Source organism: Chaetodon auriga, chromosome 19 (genome assembly GCF_051107435.1).
Source record: "Chaetodon auriga isolate fChaAug3 chromosome 19, fChaAug3.hap1, whole genome shotgun sequence".
Lineage (NCBI taxonomy): Eukaryota > Metazoa > Chordata > Actinopteri > Chaetodontiformes > Chaetodontidae > Chaetodon > Chaetodon auriga.
Window position 1 is genome coordinate 15,540,049 of NC_135092.1, and position 22,662 is coordinate 15,562,710.

Consider the following 22,662-nt stretch of genomic DNA (forward strand, 5'->3'; position numbering starts at 1 on the left):
AATAAAACAGTATCAATTAAGATGACTGCAGCTGTCATGAAAAGTCAAATCATCATTGCATTTCAGAGTTGAGTAAAGCTGATGTAAAGCTTGATGTACCCAGAACCCAGTGTACCAGTGTTTTGAGCAAGATACTGAACCCCAAATGCTCCTGATGCCAAAATGGTTAAACCAGTGCCTTGCATGGTAGCTTGCTGCTGTGTGAGTGTTTGTGTGAATGAACAAATGAGATGCAAACAATACAGCCCTTTGGATGAAAGTGCTTTACTGTAAAGTTAACTTAATTAAAAAGTCAATATGCTTGTAAATGTCAGAGTATATTTGTCTTTTATTTCAGTGACATTTCCTGCAGTTTGTAATCTTCTACTCATTAAAAGACTAATGAACTTTGCTGAAGATAAGGTCGTTTCTGTAAGTGCTGAAATCATCCAGCAGGGGGTGCTCATTGTGTTTTTCTGCGAACGTCGTTTGGCGACGCAGGACGCTGTGAAGCGAGCCAGCCTACACAGCCTGTTCATTTCCAGGCCGGGTAGGACCCCAGCAACAACACTGCAAGCGGTTCGACCTATGAAGATTGGGCTTTACAATCGCCATCCATCCTTTGATTAGACAACATTTTGTGGAAATATATCACTGTCACTGATCAGAAGGTACACTAAGTCGTTGAATCGGTGAGTTATGGGTGCGGATGGTTGTGCCAAATCTTCACTTTTGCTTGATTTCTCCGCTGCCTAGTTTTATTGTTGCTTTGTTCTGTGCAGCAGCCATTTTTAATCGCCTTGTCCTACATTCCCATCCCTGTCGTCTGACCGTTCTCAAAGCCAAGAAAGGTTGAAAATATCAACATGGGTGTGATTTAGAGAGTCCCCATTAAAAGCAGTGTGTTTAGTAGTGCCAAATACTCCACCACTGAAAACCCCCGATCTGTCAAGGTTGTTTTTAGAAAAAAAAAAAAAGATTGGAAGTTGAACGGGATTGCCGTTTAGCTAGTTTGCGAAGAAGATGCGACTGTCGAAGCTAGCCATTGCTAAGTAAGAGCAATTGCTTGTGTTTTGTTATGCCTGTGTGCTAGCTGAAATAAACGGAAAATCACAAATTTCTCGCCATCTCCTGAGCCGGAACTGTGGTAAAAATAATGAAACACAGCTCTACAGGACCTTGGCCACTAGCGGTTGGTGTTTACATAGCTATTTTCTTTAGCCACTAGCTAGCATATTTTACCAGTGATGGCTAGCGACTGCACCTAGTGTCTTTTCTGACGTTTGTGTTGTTAGGTTAGGTAGTTTAGGGTAGTGATGTGTAATCTACAAGCTGCTGCATTCCCAGAACAGCTTTTATGTTTTGTCTTGCTAGTTGAGGTCGCTAGATTGTGTTTTTGTTTTCGTACAGCCTGAACTGACTGATGTCGGCTTCATGTGCCGGAATTAGCATTAGCTTTCAAGGGGGTAACGACACCAACAACTAACGTTAAAGAGGTCAAACGTTATTCTGCTGTCCAAGTAAACATGTCATAGTTACAGCCAATGTATTAATTTTCGATACTAATGTTATTTTCTTTTAGTTGTGTGGTGGAAATACAGTTTAAAGTCTAAAAGTCAAGAAATGGAAAACGCCAGCTGCGTCCATACCTAACTTGAGGTAGCGTAACTAACGTTAATGTTGAATATATTATTTGGTGGTCCTTGTAGAAATTTTTTCCTGAATCTCAAGTCGGAGGAAATGGCCTGACATGATCGTTTTAATACTTGACTAATACGACCTTGATGGACGGATATTTTTCTTAGGAGGTCCCGGTAAAACGCCTATGCGGAGCTTTAACCGAGCAGCCTCCCATGCCTTATGGATTGTCCGGGCTGGTATTCTGCTCAAAAGACCATATTTATTTGCGAAGATTTGTGTGTAAAAAAAAAAAAAATCATAATCATATCAGCGGTGGCCTGTTGGGCGTAGCTAACACTATTTAAACTAAAAAAATAAGGGCATTTCGGCACAAGCCTAACCCGCATCGTGTGTTGCTTGGTGTCAGTCACTTTGAAATGTGAGCCCTTGTAGCCATCATAAAAATGTTCAACTAAAGAACATGTTTGGCCATGAATCACAACATTGAACTAGAAAACGCTTGCCAGGGTCTGCACCTCATTTGATATGACTGTCTTTGATCAGAACTGCTTCATGTTAGATAACAGAAAATAAATCTGCTTGCTTATTGATAATTAACTGGATGGGAGATGATCTGTTCCTGCAATTGTTTGCAAATGTTTGCTGCCCTCACTGAACTGTTGTGTCAAGAGAAAGCTAATAAATCAATTAGAAAATGCCCCCTAATTTGAAATAATTCACCCAGACCCGACAAAATCTGCTTACCTGTAACCTCAAGTGAGAGGTCAACTGGAAAACATCATTGAATTGCCTTTTATTTTTATATTTCCCATTTACAGTGTCTTGCATATTGTTGTTTGACCACAGTCTTATGTATACCTCTGTAATTAGTGCTGTTAGAAGTTACAATTGCTGCATTACATAGGTAACAGTTGGCCTTGATAGTTTCATCTTATTCAAGTATGCAGCTGATGATTTGGATTTTGTCGGATGTGATTTTGTCGCACAGAGCATACAAAAGCTTAACCCGATGCTTTGAGAACACAGTTCCTTCTTTATGAAAACATATGCACCGCAAGTCAAAGCCACAAACACAGCATCAGTCGAACAAAGGAGCTCGACAGGAAGGGAAGAATAGATGGAAATGGGGTTTCAACCAGGGAAGAGAAGGGACTCTTTGCATGGCAACATCATGATGCTTACTTCCTGCCAACAAGAACATGGTCTGTCATGCTTCATTTTGGTTTATATAAAGTGTTAAAACATGGCAGACGCTTACTCATCTAAAATGGAGAGCCAAAATAGCATAAAAACATTTCCCCCTTAGCCATAGTGGTATCTAATCTTACAGATGTAGTCAAGGTTTTGAGATATCTGCAGCTGACACTTGGTGATGAGGTGTCACATTTAGTGTATGGTGTGTGTGTGTGTGTGTGTGTGTGTGTGTCTGTCTGTCTGTGTGTGTGGAACAAAAAGTAAGAGGTAGTATCCCAAAAACAATGTCTCATTTTAGGATAATCCACATACCTGAATTGTTTTCACTGTGAACTATTTTCTCTTAAACATAGAACTAAGCGGCAAATAATTGGTGACAGGGATGCTCTGATTGATGTCCAGTTTCTGTGGTTTTAGTTAAAACTGCGATTTCATAGTAATCTGATAGTGTTTAACTGTACTTGTGTGTGCTCTCGTATGGACATATGAAGGGCAGCAAGTCACAGCAGTGGTTTTAATCACAGCTGCTCACATCAACTTTATGTTGTGTGTGAAGTATGTATTTGTACAAAATACCAGTAATCCTATTTGAGGAGCTCTGCCTCAGACATGTTTTAGACAAGTTGGACGTGTTTGCCTCTCTGCCATCAGGACAGGATATAGAATAAACAAAAACCGAGGTTGAAGTGAAGCGCCAGATACAGCAGATAGAAACATTCATAGCCAGCATGCATGTACAGCCTGCACCTGTGAGAGGAAATAATGTGTTTCAAGTTTATAAAACATCACAGACAGACGATCTGAACAAACTATCCAACCAAGTATATGTCACTGTTAATCCAATTAAACAGTCTCTTCATATCCTCTCAATGCACATGGCGTATGGTTGATTTAGAAGTTGGCATTATAAAGATTTCCTTTGCCTTTCTTGTATTTACTTCGTACTGGCATCTTCAGGCTGTGCTTTTCTCGTGGCAGAGACAAGAAAACTAAAGGGTAAATGGGATCAAGCTGAAAAGACAATCAGAAAGCTCTCTCCAGTCCACTGCACCTCTTCTGTTTCATGCTTAATGGTCACTGCAGCCTATACTGTACACATCAGTTCTACACACCAAGCACAAACTATGGGCAATGGTAGGCCACATATGCTAAACGGTGGTTATTTTTAGCTGTCAAGCTTCAATTTCTCTTGTTGCAATGACAACCTTCATGGGCTGATTTTATCAGCTGTGGTTGATTCATGTTTAACTGTCAGTTAACCCCCTCCCAAAAACAGCTCATAGGTATGACGGGCCGCAAATATTTTTAGTTATATGAGCCTTGGCCTTGAGCTGTTTTCCTGTGAAAGCAGTACTTCCATCTCAGTACAATGGGGGCAAGAGGAATTTTGTTTGTGGTTCACAAAACCTCGAAAATGACATTTGACAAAAACTCACCCAACAGTTCGTCATTCCAGAAAGTTCTGACTTCTCAGAGTAACTCACAGAACTAGCTGTCAACATTTTTCCTTCATAGTATTTCTCTGGTAGACAGTAACACAAGTTCTGCAAAAGTAAGAAGTCTATACATCTTATTTCAGTATGAAGGAAACAAATTTCACCATTATACAGTGTCGCTGATCAGATCCTGTGTTTAAACATAAATTCACAAACAAATCCACAGGGTAGCTGTTTACAGAGCTTGATTAAAACTTGGTAGATTTAAGGGTCAGTGTTGGCATACATTATAGTGACTTAGTGTTATGTTAGGTTCTTTTTCTGAATAGATATTTGACCTATTGTAATTTAAAAATTAAAAATTTTTCATAGGTGTTTGTTTGATCCACCATTCAGCCCAGATGACACAGCAGGTGTAGTTTCTAGACTCAGTCAGTTGTTTGATTTTACACCTACAAATATGAATACTACATTTCTATTTCTTCTTTTGGTGGACAAAAGACAAAACATCCAGTACCTCAATTATAGTTGCCACATTTTCCAACCACGCTGTTCTGAAAATATGAGTTTTAGCTTCCAAAGTTATGGCTTCCTTGGTTTCTTTTCATACTGGAGCAAAGTGAGACGAACTTAAAATAAGTTCAGTATTAACAAAATCTAGATAATGCTCACACACAGTAGCAGATGAGCACCCCCCACCCCACCCCACCCCACCCCTAAGGTTCAATATTTCTTCTCTTCTGTTTGTAGAATCAGAAGGCACTGGGAAGAGGCGCAAAGAAAAATTTCCATACTCGATGACATTACATCGCAATGTCCGATCGTTTGGGGCAAATAACCAAGTCCAAGGATGGGAAAAGCAAGTATTCCTCACTCAGCCTATTTGACAAGTACAAGGGAAAATCAATAGAAACTCAGAAAAACACAGGTAAGGTTGTTTATTCTGTTCCTCTCCTCAGTGCTTACATACTTTCTTCACATTTCTGTTGCCCTCTTTCACTCCCTTTCTTAATTTCACCCCCATGCTTTATCCACCCTTGTTTTCTCTCTCAGTAGTTCCGCGACATGGCTTGCAGAGTCTTGGCAAAGTGGCCACAGCCCGGCGCATGCCCCCACCTGCTCACCTGCCGAGCTTGAAGTCCGAAAACAAAGGAAACGATCCCAACGTGATTATTGTGCCTAAAGACGGTACAGGATGGGCGAACAAGCAGGAACAACCCGATCAAAAGAGGTAAGGGGAGAAGGGTTAAGACGCTCAAAGCTATCCTCTCATCTGATCATTAAGTCATCTGTGCTCTTGCCATGTATCAGCTCGTCCTAAATATGACAGCTTTGACTAAATGTCACACAACTGACATTTATCCTTTTCTTCATTGTAGTTCTATTGCATCAATACCACAGCTGCCGGAGTTGCAGCCACAGCTGGCTTTACAGAAATCTGTCTCCAATCTTCAGAAGCCCTCACCGGTAGCCAACCAGGAGGTGTGTATGTGTGGTAATGGTTACGTTCAGCCTGGGACATGTCTAAAGATGTGTCCCCTATTTGAGAAGCCCACCTTAATATACAGCTGAGAATTCAGTACAGATTTTGTGAATTATATCCAGAACGTCAGGAATTCCCCTTTTGTGCAAGAAAACTCACACTGCAGCCTTTAATTAATGTGACGAAACAATTGCTCTTTAATAATCCATTTGGAAGTTTTTGGCAAGTATCACACTCAGTGTGTCTGAGTTTGTGTTAGATACTCCTGATTCAATAAACAGTTTCAGTTTGAGAGCTGCAGCCTTGAACAAAAAAAAAAAAAGACAAATAGCTGTTTACACTGTTATTACTTTCCATATATCAGAAGGAAAATAGTCCATATGCACACTCAGGAAAAACGACTCAGTCTGTGTCTCAAAGGTCAGAAAGTCTTCATGCAGGTATTATACTGTGACCTCGGTTTTCTTCATTTCCACAGAACACAAACACAGGTGGACCAAAGCAATGGGCCCAGCTAAATGGAAAGGCAGTAGAGCAAGATGGTGAGTCATCTGTTTACGTATGATGTATAATTGAGATTGTGGAGGGCTGAAAATCGAATGACATGGTGATGATGATTGGTATGCTGTCCAGATTCTGACACCCCCCCACGTCTGTCAATTATTACAACACTCTTCTGTTTGCATTAGTCTGTCAAACATCTTTCTTTATGCCACCTCTGTCAATGACAACATCAGGTTCAAGGGCCTCAAACCGACTTCAGCCCTTCTCTCACGAGGAATTTCCCACGCTGAAAGCAGCTGGAGAACAGGACAGGGCTGGCAAGGAAAGAAGCGGCTTCGATCCGTCGTATGGGCCCGGACCAAGCCTCCGCCCCCAGAGTAAGTTTCAAGTCTTAGGAATTTGCTGATAGTGTGATAGATTACAGATAAAGCCTGCTGGGAAGCAAATTGTTAAATTGGCGACAGGAGTTTCGACATTCTGGAAGATGTTACTGTTGAAACACATTAATGGCTCGGTGATAAACGAAAAGAAACAAATTCCTATGGAAGGATGGAGGGTATGGCGACTGCCCCGACTGGCGGACGGGAAAATTCCTTTTTGGCTTTTTTTAAGCATCTGTGTAAAATTAGGATGTTCCATACAAGGAGCATTGATTGACCACATATTTAACTCCTTTCTTTAAAGACACAGAGATGATGTGAAAAACGGTGTGGTCTTACTTTTAGAATTTGTTCATCGTGATTTTTGAAATCTCCCTGTCCCCACTTCAAGATGTGACGAGCTGGAGGGAAGGTGGTGGCAGGAACCTTCAACCCTCGTCCCTGACCCTCGGCCTGCCAGCAGATCCTGAGGGTAAGGTCACTGCCCTGGGTGAGACTGGCACCCCCCAAGCCTCATCTCACCCCACCTCTACCACCGGCACAACCTCTACTAGTGTAGTGACTGCTCAGTCACCAGTCCTTGACCCCAAGGAGCCTTCCCTACGACCCGCCCAGCCTGTCCGGAGAACAACCGTCCCTACTGCCCTGCAGTACCAGCTTCACCACACCTCAACTGCTGTCTACCATGACATGTTACCTGCATTTGTAAGTATTATGACTCCTGAAAACCGTTGTTTGTGAAACACTCAAAGACACTCTACTGTTTTTAAAATGAGCTGTCAAATAGCACAGCTTATCAAATTGTTGCGGTGCCTCATTATGTTGCTATTAAGAAACACATTGTTTCATCCTGCTGTTTTCAGATGTGCTCTAAAGAGACACGTGAAGCCCCAGGTACAGAACATGTTCCCACCACCGTTGCAGCCCCAGCCCGATTTGACAGCAAGCCCTCCTTCAGGCAGAGCTATGCCAAACCTGAGCTTGTCAAGTAAGTACATTGTTCATTAAGCTGTTTTATTGAGAAGTTTGTGGCAACTGACAATTGCTGATTTGTTTTTTTGCCATCTCTTATTGCAGTGGTGATGTGAAAAGAGAGAACCGATTTGTCCGCGCTCCACCTCGACTGTCTTCTCAGCCCATCCGCAGGCCTGGTGACAGACCGCAACGCCCGGCCATTATTAATCCAGAGGACCTGAAGGATCTGGATGAGCTTGACAATGATTGTGAGGATGGATGGGCTGGTCAGTATTCCTTACAATTATTTAACTGCCTCCAGTCCCTCTTACAGTGAGGCCAAATACCAGATTTCAGTTGACTGTGCGATGTTTCTTCTGAATATTTACAGGCCATAGTTTGCACATCAGTGTTGCTGAATAACTCATCATATGCCAGCATTTATTACCATTCACTGCTCTGACTCCTATAACAAGACTTCAGCAGTATGTCCTTAGCCTGCATCCATTGTCTTATAGGCAAGCTGGAAGATTAAAATCTGTGCAGTTGCTCTGGTTTTGAGGCTTTATCTCACATACACACAATATTCAGTCAAATTACATTACATAGAGAGACAAAGATTTGCATTCTTCATCCTGTAAAGTCAAGGTAGCTCAGACAGTTAATCAGATCAAGCTCCATCTGTAATGTTAGCTTGTGTAGCATTCTGTGGCTCATACTCATTGGGTTAAAAGGGTTAATCTCTTCAGCGTCCAAATGATTGCAGGAATTTTGTTTGACTGTTATTAGACAAGTAGGATGTGTTGGCATTACCTGCTCAGGACAGCCTTTCAGCTTTTAGGTTTTCATTCAGCTAGATTTTGCTGTCATTTGTCTTTCGAGCTCATTTCATTCAGATCTCTTCAGCCCAGATTGAGGTTTCTTTTAGCAGTTTCTCTGCACCGAGCCTTTGACTTGACAGATAATTCTACATCTTTAAACTATAATTTCATTTAAAAACCTTTTATAAAGCCATCTCAGGTATTAGTCTTTGTCAAATACTAACATATAGTTGTTAACCAGTTAACCAGCTGAGATTATGCTGATGGATACCAGTACCCGTTCCTGGTGTTCTTGATCCTGTACTACAGCACTGGTGGTAACTGTTAGCTCACTGTTTTTTCAGGACTCCATGAGGAAGTCGATTATAGCGAGAAGCTCAAGTTCAGTGATGATGAAGACGAACACGGAGATAAAAACAAGATGTGGTGAGACCGCTTTCCTCATAGCTCATTATTGTTTTAAATAATCTCACACTCTTTGTTTTTTGCTATCATTTCATGGGGTTCATGGTTTAATTTTGATCTGTTCTCTTTTAAGGACTGAATGGGAGAGGGAGAGAGACATCCAGCGTGACTGCCAATCCTCCCTAAGTTCAGGTGAGGTGTCTTACCCACAGGAGGGCCCTGAAGAGAGTTATTCTTACCAACATCACCATCACGAGCCTCCCAGGAAGACCAGCGGCAGATATCTCTCGGCGGACACCCCGGTAACTACACACTGTACTGTGTTTTTCCACTTTCATCGTCCCCTTTTGAGATTACTTATCAAAGATTAAATCCTTATGATGTTATCCACAGTTAAAACGCATCTTGTTCTTTAATCCCTCCGTGACTGCGGAGGATAAGGCAACACTACAAAGCATATGAATAGCAGTGTGCCTTTGCACACCCTCGAGAGAGACTGTCATTGTGAATTGAGAGAGATGACCTTGCGGTAACCATAGAGATATGTGCCTCACTACTTTTTATTTGCCAAGCCTTTTGCTTGGCAAGTGCAAAGGATGTGACAGACATAATGAAAATACAGATTATGCCTCTGTTTTTTGGCCAGTTTCAATGTGAAAAATCTGTCAGACAAATTCTCTTAAGATAAACTACAAGAAGAATTGCACATTTAGGCCTGTGTATTTGATACTATCATTTATTTCATGAAACAGGTCTGTCAGCCTTCTCAGTTGTCAGTGTGAGCAGGTGTGCTTAGCAGACAAAGTAATTTTCGGGCTCACAGTGGTCTAAGGTGCTTACTATGTAATGGTTATTTCCTGAGTGAAAATTCGGCATGGGGCCTAGTGCTTCTCATCCCTCCTCCTTTTTCTTCCACATTGCCATAATTTAGAGGAATGCGACATCTTCAAATAGTTTTCCTGAAAGGTAGACTGAATCAATTTGTTTTATTACCAAAAATCTCATTGCCGGGGATAAACAGATGGCCACCCCCAAGCATGCACACTTTCAAAATTAGCAAATCCTTTGGGTCATTTAGGAGTAAAAAATAAATTATGATTATGATAAACTTATCTTTTTACGAAGTTCCTTTAAAGTCTTCACTGCATATATTATGAGTCTGGACAGACAAGGCTGTAAACTGCAACTTGACTGGCTGGCAGAGACATCGGTGGAAATTCTAGATTTGTATATTTTGAACTGTGTTTGATTGGCCAAACAGATACACACGCACACTCATAAAAACAAAGCAGAAAAATTGAGCCCTCTCCCTTTAACTGTCTGTTTCATCCCAGCAGAAAAGCCAAGGTGAGCCCCTGCCTGACCAGGAAGATCACCAGCGCCAGTCTCAGACTCAGGGACCGGCTAGGGCAAAATATGTGTCACCTGAGCTGTCGGAGGCTGTTGAGAGAGCACGCAGACGCAGGGAGGAGGAAGAGAGGCGTGCCCGCGAGGAACGCCTGGCTGCCTGTGCTGAAAAACTTAAAAAGCTGGATGAGAAGTTTGGGAAGACTGAAAGGCAGACATCAAGGACAGATGAGGGCCAGAAAGAGGGAGAGGGCAAAGAAGCTCCACTGTCCCCAAACAGGGAACAGAGTAAAAGCCACCATGAGAACTGGCAGTACAGCACAAAAGGTAAAAAAAAAAAAACTGCGAGTGAAATTGGACATTCAGGATTACATATTATATAATGCTCATATTTAAGCATGTTCCATGCATGTTTTCCAGATGCAGGCGAGTGTCCTCCCAACAACTCACCTGGCCATAGTTACCGCGAGGAACCTGGCTTCTCTAGCTACCGTGGCAGTGAGGATGATGGCCAGGAACCCTCCTCTCCATCAGGAGACTACAGTGGACGTCATTCCTCCAAACCCGTCCCACCCCGCTTTCAAAAGCAGCCACAGCACCACCAGCAGCAGCAGCAGGTGAGTGCCAGCCGATGCCCCTTCTAACCCATAAAGTCCTAATCCCAGACTAATGCGTCAGTGTATTAGTGGCTGCTTTGTGAGAAGAGAGCTTTCAAGAGCTCAAGGAAGAAGGGATTGTTTTGTGGTTGCAGTCATCAACGTGAAAAGCAGTGAGCCTTGTGAAGGGTGTTAACCTATTTGTCTTTGATTGGATAGTTCATTGTTAATTTTTGCAAGGGGTTTTAGGAGCCAGCGTCATTTGGTTATCTCATGTAAGAACAGGAAATGCTGTCCATACAGAGGATTCATAAAGTAGGCAGCATTTCTCACATTACAGTTCACCTTAAGAGAGTTAGTTGAGCCTCAGAGAAGACATTTTAGTATGTCACGATCAGAAAGACACGCAGAAATTATGCAATTAATAATGATTGAATTCCATTTAAACTGCTTTGGCTCACTGTCACACTGTCATGGCTTACTGGGATAGATTAATAGAACTATTTTTCATGTTGTAGCAACACCTTTGCTTTTTCTACCGTCACAAGTCAAAATGTCTGCTTTGAAAAATAGTGCTTTGCTATATTGCTTGACTTGTGGGTAATTTTCTCCCTCACAGAGAACAACTGCTGTGATAATGACCATGGCAGGGTCATTTTCATGCAGAACAAGAACTGTGGATTTTTGCCACCATCTCTTACAAGTGTATTTGTTGTATACATTCTACAGGAACAAGTGTACAAGATGCAACACTGGCAACAGTCAGGCCACCCTGCCCCCTCTGGCTCAAGCCACGCCCAGCGAGGCTACTATCCCCCACATGTCCTTGGGTTTGATCCCCGCTGGATGATGATGCCACCTTTCATGGATCCCCGCATGGCCCAAGGACGATCTCCTGTGGACTACTACCCTGGTGCTGTCCACTCTTCAGGTGAGATTTAATCCAAGAAGATGAGTGCATCTGAAATCAGACTATATCCTCCAGTTTTCTATCATGGGACAACTCTCCAATTTGAACACTGTTTTTTTCAGCAGGAATGATGAAACCCATGATGCATCAGGATCACTTAAACAGCCCTGGATCCGATGAGGGATGCCATCCTAACCTGCATCAGGAGAGAAGAGCCCCTTCCACTGAGCCTTACCCTATGTGGAACCAAGATGGCTACCCTTTGCGCAGCTTCACTCCACCTTACCAGAGACAACATGATAGCTCAGACAGTGGCCAGCCAGATGACAGGTCAGTTATTGTGCTTAAAAAAATAACAGTGAGTGAATTTTTAAGGTCGTTAATGAAGGCTCTCTTTTGTATTTTGATTAAAATCCATGTCTAAAACCCTGCTGAGTGACATAGACTCCTCTTGGTAGGTCTGTTTTTGTCATTCTTCATCTTTTTTGTGTCTTTTTTTCACCCACAGAAGTGATATGGCCTGCTCCCAACAGGATTCCTATGAAGAGAGGCCCAATGAGTGCTTGGCCCACCCCCAAGAAGATCTCCCCCATCATGCTTACCAGAGCCGTGTCCCAGACAGAGAACACCAACACCATGACCAAGGCTTGCTTACCACTGCTCAGAGTCATACAGATAGTGATTACCCAAAACAAGACTCTAGAGACAAGCATCTGAAAGACGGCTCTGAATCTCAAGATGAGGCCTTAGATGGCTCCAAGGACAATTGGAAAAGAGATGGAGGCCAGAAACAAGATGGAGGACTCAACAGTGCACAAAGCCAGTGGTCTGAACCCAGTTCTAGTTCCAGTAGTAGTGTCAGCCAGCCATCTGAGGCCATTGGGCGCCCCTTGACTCGCCGAACTGGGCCCATCAAGAAACCAGTTCTTAAGGCTCTCAAAGTGGAAGACAAGGAGAATGAGAAGCCTAAGCCTGAGCCTGAGGAGAAGACTGTCCCTTATCGCTTGGAGAAAGAAGTCCTTACTAATGTTTATGACTTGAAGAAAGATAACCAGCCTGCCAGCAACAGGCGTTCAGCTTCACCTGTTGTTGAGAAACAGCCAGAAGAGAGGCAGCGTCAATCACCAGCTCCCACCAAAACCGAGAGGCCTCTGAGCACCCACAGTGATGACTCTCCTAAGGAGAGCGCTTGGGACAGTGGCAAGAGCCAGTCGCCTAGAGATATCCAGGAGAACCGGGAGCCACATGCACCACGGCGCAATAACTGGATCTTCATTGATGAAGAACAGGCATTTGGTTCAGTCAGGGGAACAGGTAGAGGCCGCAGTCGAGGCTTTAGGGAATTTAGCTCAAGGGGTGGAACCCGCGGTGGCAGGGGTGGAGACAATCTCCGAGGGGCTTACAACAACAATAACAACAGCAGTGGTGCTCAGCGTACAGGCAGAGGTCGAGCACCACCAAGGGACCTTGTCAAGGCGGAGGAGTTCCAGAGGGGCAAGCCCAGGAGGCGAAATGTCAGTGAGACCTTGAGTGAAGCCTCTGAGTACGAGGAACTGCCCAAGAGACGTCGCCAGAAGGGATCTGAAAATGGAGACAGTTACACAGAGTCTGGAGAAGTTCGCAAAGCTGATAGAGATTCTTGGAGATCCAACAAGGTGTACACAGATGACCAGACAAACCCAGATTCCAGAGAAAAGGTCAAGGCCAGCAGGGGCTTTGGAGGTCGCATGCTGCCTCCCAGATTGAACACCACTGGAAATTACAGTCGAAGCTTCGGAGGATCCAGGGACATTTCTACATGGAGGGGCCGTGGGCCTCAGTTTAGTAGCAGTGGTGGCCCCATGCAAGAAAATGGTTATGGTCCTGGAGCTGAGACTACTTACTCCCGCAGAACCCCTGTTGAACGTGAGACCCTCAAGTACCCCCCTAAATTCACTGGCTCCTTCATGGAAAATGGCACAGAGGACCGTGAAGGAGAATACTACTTTGACAGTGACAACCCTGACAGGCAGATGTTAAGGAGACGGCGTCCACCCCGTCAAGACAAGCCTCCACGCTTCCGTCGTCTACGACAAGAACGTGAACCTGGCTCAAACCAGTGGACAAGTGAGGAATACATAAATGGAGACTTTGCAAACCCCTGGCCTGGTCGTTCCAAAGCCAGCGGGGAAGACAGCTGGCCCAGTGGCCACTACTCTGGTGGACGTTCTAGCCAACATGGTCAGGCAGAGGAATGGGAGACGGGATCAGACAACAGCGACTTTGGTGACTGGAGAGAGAAGCGAGGTGGAAGTGGGGGCGCAGCTACACAGGGACATGGTGATATTCCGTCAGACTCTGGCCATAGTGAACCAGGCTCTGGTGAGAAGAGGGAGCTTTGCAAGAGAAGCTTCTCCAGCCAGAGACCTTTGGTGGAACGACAGAACAGGAAGGGAGAGCCATCGCTGCTGGAAGTGAGCAAGATGGCACGCACACCTGATAATCCCCCCACCACCTCCTCTAACAGGAGTGACAGTTGGCAGAATGGAGGGACATCTTGTAAGAGGTGAGGTGACAATAGAACAAACTCTGAGTTGAAGTAATTGTAGGTAATACTCTCCTGTACCCATATGTATAGTTACGTGAAATGAAGCATCCTCAACATGTTCTTGGGAATTATACTAATGGTGTAGTTTCAGGTCTGGTTGTTATAGTTGCATAGAAACCAACAACACAGTGTGTCTCCTGTGTTGTTTTGACTTTAAATGTTTTCTGGCTGACACTGTCACAGTGAAAGGAGTGAACATCAGGTTTTGGTTTTTTTTTGAAGAAGAAGAAGAAGAAATAAACAATTCTCTATTATAATTGTAATTGTTCAGTAACATTCTTGGCTTGCACTTCACCAGCACTGGTTATATTGCCAGTCACTCTGATTTAGTTGAATTGTTGTGTCTGTTGTTAATTGTATTGACTGTTAACTTTTGAGGTGTAATTTTGTCCCAAGTGGCTGAGGCTCACTCAAATTAGCTGTGGCTTCCTTAGTTCACATGGGAATTGGAACATAGCCATGCGCCATTCCTACTTTATTTACCAACAATTGTGCATCACTTGACTGAAATTGATTCAGTCATTAAATACATAAATAGTTTGTAAAAAATTATTTATAGTTTGCCTCTGCTATTAAACAAAATCTGTACTGGTACTGAGCATTTCTGGCCTTGCAATATATGTCCCACAAGTCAGTTTCATTGACTTGAATGTGGGCGAAGGTGTCTGTTTGCAACTGGAGGATTGGCTAAATGAGCAACACTGTATTTTTCATTGCATTCCCCTTAGCCTGAATGTTAAGTCATCCTGTTTCTTCTTATTCCACCTGCCATCTGTAGCCATTGCTGAACTTAATGGGCTAACTAAAACTATGTTTTAGGTAGATAATATTCCCAGATGTTTTAGTTATTTTGCCACTGTTACATTTTTTATGAAGATGTTTTAGTATTGCTCAGAATACCCAATTAAAACCTCCTCATCTCTCCCTTTTGTGTTTTCAGCAGGGGCCCAGATGAGTCAGGCCCAGTCTTCAGCATAGAGCAGCCAGAGGACCGGGAGCCCAATGAGCCCTCTGGGAAGAAATTAGACAAGGAGCTGAAGCAAGGACCTGTCAAAGCAGACATAGCTGAACCTCTGTCCCAGTATGAGCTCAGCAGCTACCCAAGTGAGTTCAGTTCTTTCAATTTGTCTTTTTGTGTTCTCCATGTTTATAGAAGTGAAAATAGAAATTCTAAATGTGAACTTTTACCTTTTCCAATGTAGAACTTTGTTCCTACAGTGGAAAAATCCCCGGGCAGTTGATTCAGTTACTGAAGTACATTTTTAGGGTAGCTACCGATCTCATTTAAGTTAAAATCGTATGATACTTGTTGTACTGATTCACAAAATCTTGAACAGCAAAACAGAAAATGTTCAGCACTGCAGTTCCTACTTACCTACAGATAATCTTGCATTGACCACATGCCTGTTTTTGTAGTTGAGGGGGATACAGGGGGACCAGTTTCAAATCCAGACGGATACCAGGATGCCTTGTCCAAAAAGCAAAGACGCCCACAGGAAGATGAGAGGAGGAGGAAGGACCAGGGAGCTTCAGTACGTTAACATATGCTCAATCTAGACACTCAGTAATCATGAAAAGGATGAACAAAAAAGGGTGCAGTTTATCAAGCTGTTTCTCATTGTTGCCTGTATCAGGTGCCAGTGAAGAACAGGACTATCGCATCCAAGATTCCGCCACGCTTTGCCAAGAAGCAGGGAAGCATGAGCATTGAACAACCTGAGGAAGCGCTTTCTTCTAACAACCTGGGAACTGAAATCTGGGAGACCAACAGCTCAGGTACTCGACAGACCCAACATTGTTTCTATGCTTTGTTTTCTTCATGGTTTTATTGGCGTGATAAAGCAAGAGACCTTAGAGACTAGTTTATAGTAGCCTGAAACTGTTTGTCAAGCATATTTGCTTAATTAAATCATTGGAATATTTCCTGACAGCAAATGTATTTAACAAATACAAATATTAAACTGAGAGACAGAGTTCATCATGGTGACATTTCTTAAGCTTTGTTATTTTAATATTTACTTTAGTGAATTACTTTGTTATTCACTAAAGGCATTCGTTTATGTTTTTCAGCTCTTTCAGTACAGTCGTCAGGGGGAGACTCATGGACTAAACAGGTGTCTTACACTGGGAGTGAGCCCAACTCTGAGGTAACCCAATGCAGTTGCTTGTTGCAGTGTCCACATACACTGCATATATTCTGTATCTGTATTTATTGTTAAATATTTCTTAATGCTCAAGATAACATTTCCTCTGTCTTATTATTGACCGATAACAAATTAACTGCTATGGGATTACTTTGAGAAACAAAACAAATGAATGCCTGTTCTTCTTCTTGGCCAGGACTCTGATGCTGGCCCAGAGCAGAATAAAGAACAGCACAAGCCAGGGCCCATTGGAAATGAGCGCTCCCTAAAGCACCGCAAGGGCTCAGAAGGTGTTGATAGACTGGAAGGCGGCCCAATCACACCAGTCAATGGTGTGGACCTCCATGTGGACACTGTGCTGCCTGTGCCTCCCATTGAGTTTGGTGTCAGTGCCAAAGACTCTGATTTCAGCCTTCCACCGGGCTCCACCCCAGTGCCCGTCTCCAATCCCGTCAACAAGCTTCAGGATGCACTTACCACCAATGTGAGTTATTAAATCTGTACTTTTGCAGCGTCCTATAAATCAAATAACTGATGGTAGTCTGGTGTGATAGCCAATCAGTAGTAGAAGTGCTTCAAGTTTTTTTTTTTTTGTTTGATAGTGCTTAAAAACAAGACATGTTGACATACCACTTACAGATCCTTAACTTCTTTTTAAACAGACGGCTCTCAATCAGAGTATCCCCATGCTGCGTTCCAACCACCTGCAGCCTGGCATTAACCTCAATCCCATCTCCTTCCCCAGTGCTGACCTCACTCTTAAGGTATTTGAATTACAGTCCCACATACACAGATACATCTTTTCATACATGTCATAATAAGGAATAATCAGCATCTGTCATGCATCCTTTTCTTGTGGTGTGAAAAATGTAATAAGAACATAATAACAAAACTGATATTCAAACATGTATCTCAACTTAAAAATTTCTTTTCTTCAGATGGAATCGGCACGCAAGGCATGGGAGAACTCCCAGTCCCTCCCTGAGCAGGGCTCTCCTGGCGGAGGTGCTTCAGGTGCTCAGCCTCCCTGCAGCGTTGGCTCATCCAGTGGCGTCAGCTACAGTTCCTTTGGAGGGGTCTCCATGCCTCCGATGCCTGTGGCATCAGTAGCACCTTCCATGTCCATGCAAGGTAAAACTTTGTTTCATGAGGGCTTGATGAAGCCTTGATCTCTGAGCAGAACTAAACTTAAAGCCTGTTGTTTCCTGTCCCTTCTGTAGGTAATCATATCCCCCCATTGTATCTGGATGGTCATGTCTTTCCAAGCCAGCCACGCCTCGTCCCTCCCACCATGACCCAGCAGCAGACCTACCAACAGGTAGAGAGCTAAACACACACATGCACACACAGACAGGCTTGTTTGTGTAGCAGCAGAAGTGTCATTATGTTTTGTTTGTTCATGCATTCAGGCGGCCGCAGCCCAGCAGATTCCCATCTCTTTACACACGTCTCTTCAGGCTCAAGCTCAGCTGGGGCTTCGAGGAGGTCTTCCAGTCTCCCAGTCCCAAGAGATGTTCAACTCTATTCCCCCCTTTAGGTACTGCCGCCTCATTTTTTTTATTCTATTGGTCCAATTATTTTTCTTCTTTTTCTTTCATGTTGTGGCACCACCATGTAGTTCACTCACTCTGCTGGCCTGCTTTCCTCTCAGGTCCCAGGTTTACATGCACCCCAACCTGTCACAGCCCAGCCCCATGGTGCTATCGGGCGGAGCCCCTCTCAAGGGGCCCTATTCGGCTTTCCCTGGCATGCAGCCCTCAGACATGGTAAAGCCACAGTCAGGCTCACACTATCAGCCTATGAACGGCAGCCAGCAGCTAGTCTATGACAGCCAGATGAACCAGGGGCCTGGTATGGGTTCTTCCCAGCTCATGGACTCACAGCTCATCCAGGTGAGTGGATTTGACAACAACCCAACGTACTGTATTCCTCTTAATGCTTGTCAGATTTCAGAGGGATTTATTAAATTACACATAGCATTCATTTAAGCCCAGCAAGTATCAGCCTTTAGAGCATAATTACACCATCATTGGCATATTGCCTTAGATGATGATAATATTTACAACAAAATCCTTGCATTCACCAGGTGACCATGCCCCTACCTGGCTCTCAGCTGCGCTATGGCTCAGCTCAGCAACATCTCATCCTCCCACAGTCCATTCAGCTTCAGCAGGGACAGAACCTGTCAGTCGGTGCCCCACGTCGAATGCTGCCACCTGGCTCCCAGCCCGCTGTCATGACTGGCAGCCGAGAGGTGTGACTGACTGATCTTATGTTGCTCAACCAAAAACTGATGTGTTCAGACAATGGACGTTAAAATCCATTGTATGACACAACAGTCTAGACAACTTTATATAATGCCGTACATCTTTTATCTATAAAAAAGCAGTCCACAGTTGTTTATGTGTATTGACAGCATCTTTCTCATTCTCAGGGCTCGCAGATGGAAATGAAAGGCTTTCAGTTCTCCGACAAGCCCAGTCATTCCCCGGGTATATCTGGAGGGTCCTACAGGTGAGTGGAAATGACAAATACCAGAAGTTAACTGTCTAGAACACTTATTATGCAGCTTTGTTCTGTCAACACTTGAGATATGGTGTATGATGAATCCACATTTTAGGAAGTGGTTTGTAAAACCAACTTTATTTTCTTTCTCCCCTCATCAGGCCTGGGTCTGCCAGCCCCAGTGGGAAGCCCTCAGGTCCTGGGGGGCCTGTTGGCCCTCTGCCAACACATTTTGCCCAACAGGTATTTATGTTTCAAACATACAAGTTGAGATGTGTTTACTTAAAAGGTTAATCAGGGTATTTTTATTCTTGCTAGTTTGTTGCTCCCTTGGTCCATCTCAGGGTTCACTTTTAAAAATTAAGAATTTAAGAATGTGATTGGTTGAAGGCATCCACAGTCGCATCACATCATTATGTACAGTCAAGTATTTGGAAAGTCTGAGAATGCCCTAAAAATTTCAATACTAGCATGCTAATTATTTGTGTTTTCGTTTATTTCCAACACCCTCATCTACCTCCCCCATCCTCCTCCTCCTCCTCCTCCTGCCCCGTGACCAACAGGTCCCACCTGCTCAGGGTAGCATGGTGATGCACATGCGGCCCCCCACCACTGGCCCTTTCCCCAACCCCATCCAGAGACCAGTCATGCAGGTCAACAAGCCTGTCATCATCCGCTCCCCCCCTTACCCCAATCCTGGCCGCGACCCTCCCCACTCCACCCCTCCCTCTGCCCCCGAGCCCCCTGTCAAAGGGCCAGAGGATGGCATGAAGGTGAGCCACCCACTGTAAATATAGGTAATTTAATTTTAATCCATTTTCTTTTTCTCTATTTGCGTTATGTGTTCAGTGTGTACCTTTGACTTTATGTATAGTTATATTTATCATGCTAAGATTTTTAGTGCTGTAAGATTTCTCTCTGATAGTATAAATCTACACTGGTAATAGTAATGTTAAGAATGATAATGTGTGTATAGACGTAACTGTACTGTGTAAATATTTCACAAATATAGTTGTCTGTAATATTTTTTGGAGTATTCTCTTCCACATGCTAATGATAATGACTTTTGTATTTCTATATATGAAGCTTCACAATTTAATTTCACGTGACAATAATGTGTCTGAAAACATTTCTGTAGAGTTTGTGGCATTTTATGGTAATTGAAGTAGACGTTATGTTATGGATAGCTGTCTTTCACCAATATAGTTCACCAACTGTTGTCAGGAAATGTGCAGACTAAGAAAATTAAGCATCTACTTTTTTCCCCTGATAGCTGAGCATCAGTCTTGGATTATCTAAACAAGTGTTGATGCATTGAATGTATGGTTTTCCAGGCGCTGCTGCAGGTCATAGTAACTCCGCCTCTTCTTTGTGCAGAATAAAACCATGCGAGAAGTGCGCAAGGCAGTGGGCGAGGGCAAGACACCATCCGGGGGCATGACCAGCAAACTCCAGGAGCCCCTACCCTCCGCAGGGCAAGCCAAACCAGCACGCACTGGAGCCATCAAACCCCAGGCTGTCAAAGTAGAGGAGGGCAAGGCATAACAATGGACCTTAAAATCCTCATGACCACCCAGCCTGCCAACGTGAGGCCCTTGACCAATGTCTGAGCCTTCTAAGAGCCACCGTATCTGAAGGCACCAAGGCAAGGGGCATACATGCAGACGTCATAATGAATTACTCTTCTTGAACTGTCAGAACTGGACATTATTATTTCACACCACGTATAGAGATATATAAATATATATAAATATATACATAGACACAAACAGTCTTTTAAGCAGATCTCTTCAAGGTCCTCTTTAATTTATTATTAGTCACTTTTAAGGGGAGATTGGTAAAGAGAAAAGATATTTCTTTTTTTTTTTTCTTTCGTTTGTGTGCGTGTGTTTCTCTCCGAGGTGGGGAAAAGGAAAGTGGCCAACTCAGACAGATGGTTCATTTTTTTCATACCATTTTGCCAAACTGTATTTACTCCCTGTTTATGGACTGTAGCCCTTAAAACCAGGCAGACTCTTGATATAACTCACTATGAGAGGCAAAGTCTGCTTAATTTTTTAAACAAATATGAAATGCAGCGGGGAACTTTTTTGTCATTTCATTGGCATTTTTGCTGGTAAATAAAATGTTCATCTTCACCCGTTCCTCCACTTGGTAAGGACTTCTTTTATTAACCCAGAAAAATAACCTCCAATGTGTGGACATCACTGCATGTCAACATGGCAAAAGTCAAGTGCATCATCCCTAGAAATGCATCTCCTGGGGTGCCTCACCCAGCCCACGAACCCTGGCGAAACTGCTTAGATTGGTAGAGATGATTTCTTTTCTTAAAAACGCTCTTCTTTGCTTTTACATTCTGTCGCTCGCTCTCTTCTGTATGTAAATTGAAACGTAAAGGTGGACATTTTACCAAAATCATGTTGCTTCCATGGGAACTTCACTGGCATTGATAACAGCGTGTGCATGTGATCTGCTGAACATGTGTAAACTCGCAGGACTCCTGCCTAGAACCTAGCAACACTTCACAAAGACTGAACCTGAACTCAGCATTCACAGTGCTGCCGTTGACTGTGTGGATTTTGATCAACCAAGCTGACAGTTTTTTGGGGGGGAGGGTTGGGGCTGTTATGTGTGGGGGAGGGGCTGTGTTCACAATTGCTGTAAAGGACCCCCCCAGAATAGCTGATTGAAATGTTTGCTTTCTTATGGCTTTGTTTGGGTTGTAATTAATCAAGCTGTCTGTTAATGAACATGTGTTGTAAGTGATGATTTTTGCGTCCCGCAGCTGGGGCGTGTTTTTTTTTTTTTTTTTTCCTTTTAATGCTTTCAAAAGACTTCTCTCTCTAATTCCGTTTAAATCGCATTTCTCACAATCCTCACTCTGGGGAATTCAGAAGAAACGGACACGTCCCCATTTGATTATTCAGCATCTGGTCTCTGAGGTGGCACTAGCAATAACTGCAGCCTAACTATAATCACAATCAGGGTCCAAATAACTCCTTTTTTTTCTGTTAGAAGCTAATGATCACAAATGAGGGGCGTTTCGCATTGCTTGTTGACTTTAAATGCGCTCTTTGCTTAAGCTTTTTTTGTGAGCACTGCAGTTCCAGTGGACTACGAAGGACTTTTAAAGTGTTTGTTCTATTTGAAAATGTGAAGCTGTTGGGATCCTCATTACTTTGTTTTTTTGTAATGGACACTCGTTTTGAAACTCACAATGCCAATGTCATACCTGGTTAAATGTTACTGCTTACCATAACGCTCCATGACACTACAAAATGTTACGATTTATCTTTATGACAGTGTTTCACTGGTATATATGTATATGCATACTTAACTGTACAGTCAAGCCTTGTCAGCGAGGGGAGGCTTAAATCCACATTTCATTTTAGATATTGTGGCACTATAAAGGATTTAACGTTGAAACGGTCACTGTGTTCTCAGAATGGACTGCTTTCACTTGTTGATATGTTTATCGGGCTTGGAGTGTTTTGCCTCTCATCCCTTCCTGCAAAAGATCTTTATGCTTCTCATCATTGTACCTGCACCAAAATGTTGCCCTGACTTTTTTTGTACTTTTAAGATGCATATTTCATTTTGTCAGAGGACCAGTGCTTTCTACAGCTGATCCAGCATTCTATTTATCCTACCTGATCTTTATCCTTTCAGATATTTGGTCATTACTCTCCCTTGTTTAAAAAAAGAAAAAAAAAAGAGCTTATTGAAAGAAAAGAAATAAAGCAGTTGTGATTTCTTAAATGTACGGTTGATTCTGT

At 43.2% G+C, this 22,662-nt stretch overlaps 1 protein-coding gene across 10 annotated transcripts; it reads left to right on the forward strand.

Moving 5' to 3' along the window:
- Positions 1-521: 521 nt before the first annotated feature.
- On the forward strand, positions 522-22,649 carry prrc2b (proline-rich coiled-coil 2B). Of its 10 annotated transcripts, none has more exons than XM_076757631.1 (31): positions 522-671; positions 5,001-5,178; positions 5,304-5,481; positions 5,630-5,732; positions 6,212-6,275; positions 6,471-6,614; positions 7,009-7,322; positions 7,481-7,605; positions 7,695-7,858; positions 8,737-8,818; positions 8,931-9,099; positions 10,132-10,471; positions 10,565-10,765; positions 11,477-11,671; positions 11,773-11,980; positions 12,159-14,195; positions 15,178-15,341; positions 15,654-15,769; positions 15,872-16,013; positions 16,308-16,384; positions 16,578-16,865; positions 17,044-17,145; positions 17,320-17,512; positions 17,602-17,699; positions 17,791-17,918; positions 18,033-18,273; positions 18,468-18,635; positions 18,816-18,895; positions 19,048-19,129; positions 19,450-19,659; positions 20,264-22,649. In XM_076757631.1, the coding sequence occupies exons 2-31, from the start codon at positions 5,064-5,066 to the stop codon at positions 20,429-20,431; spliced, it is 6,696 nt and encodes a 2,231-aa protein (XP_076613746.1). In that variant the 5' UTR covers positions 522-671; positions 5,001-5,063; the 3' UTR covers positions 20,432-22,649. The 10 variants fall into 10 exon arrangements, with proteins under 10 accessions (XP_076613746.1, XP_076613747.1, XP_076613737.1 ...); XM_076757632.1 differs by having other exon boundaries at positions 10,565-10,761; positions 11,467-11,671; positions 19,450-19,683; XM_076757622.1 differs by having other exon boundaries at positions 10,565-10,761; positions 11,467-11,671.
- Positions 22,650-22,662: the final 13 nt, after the last annotated feature.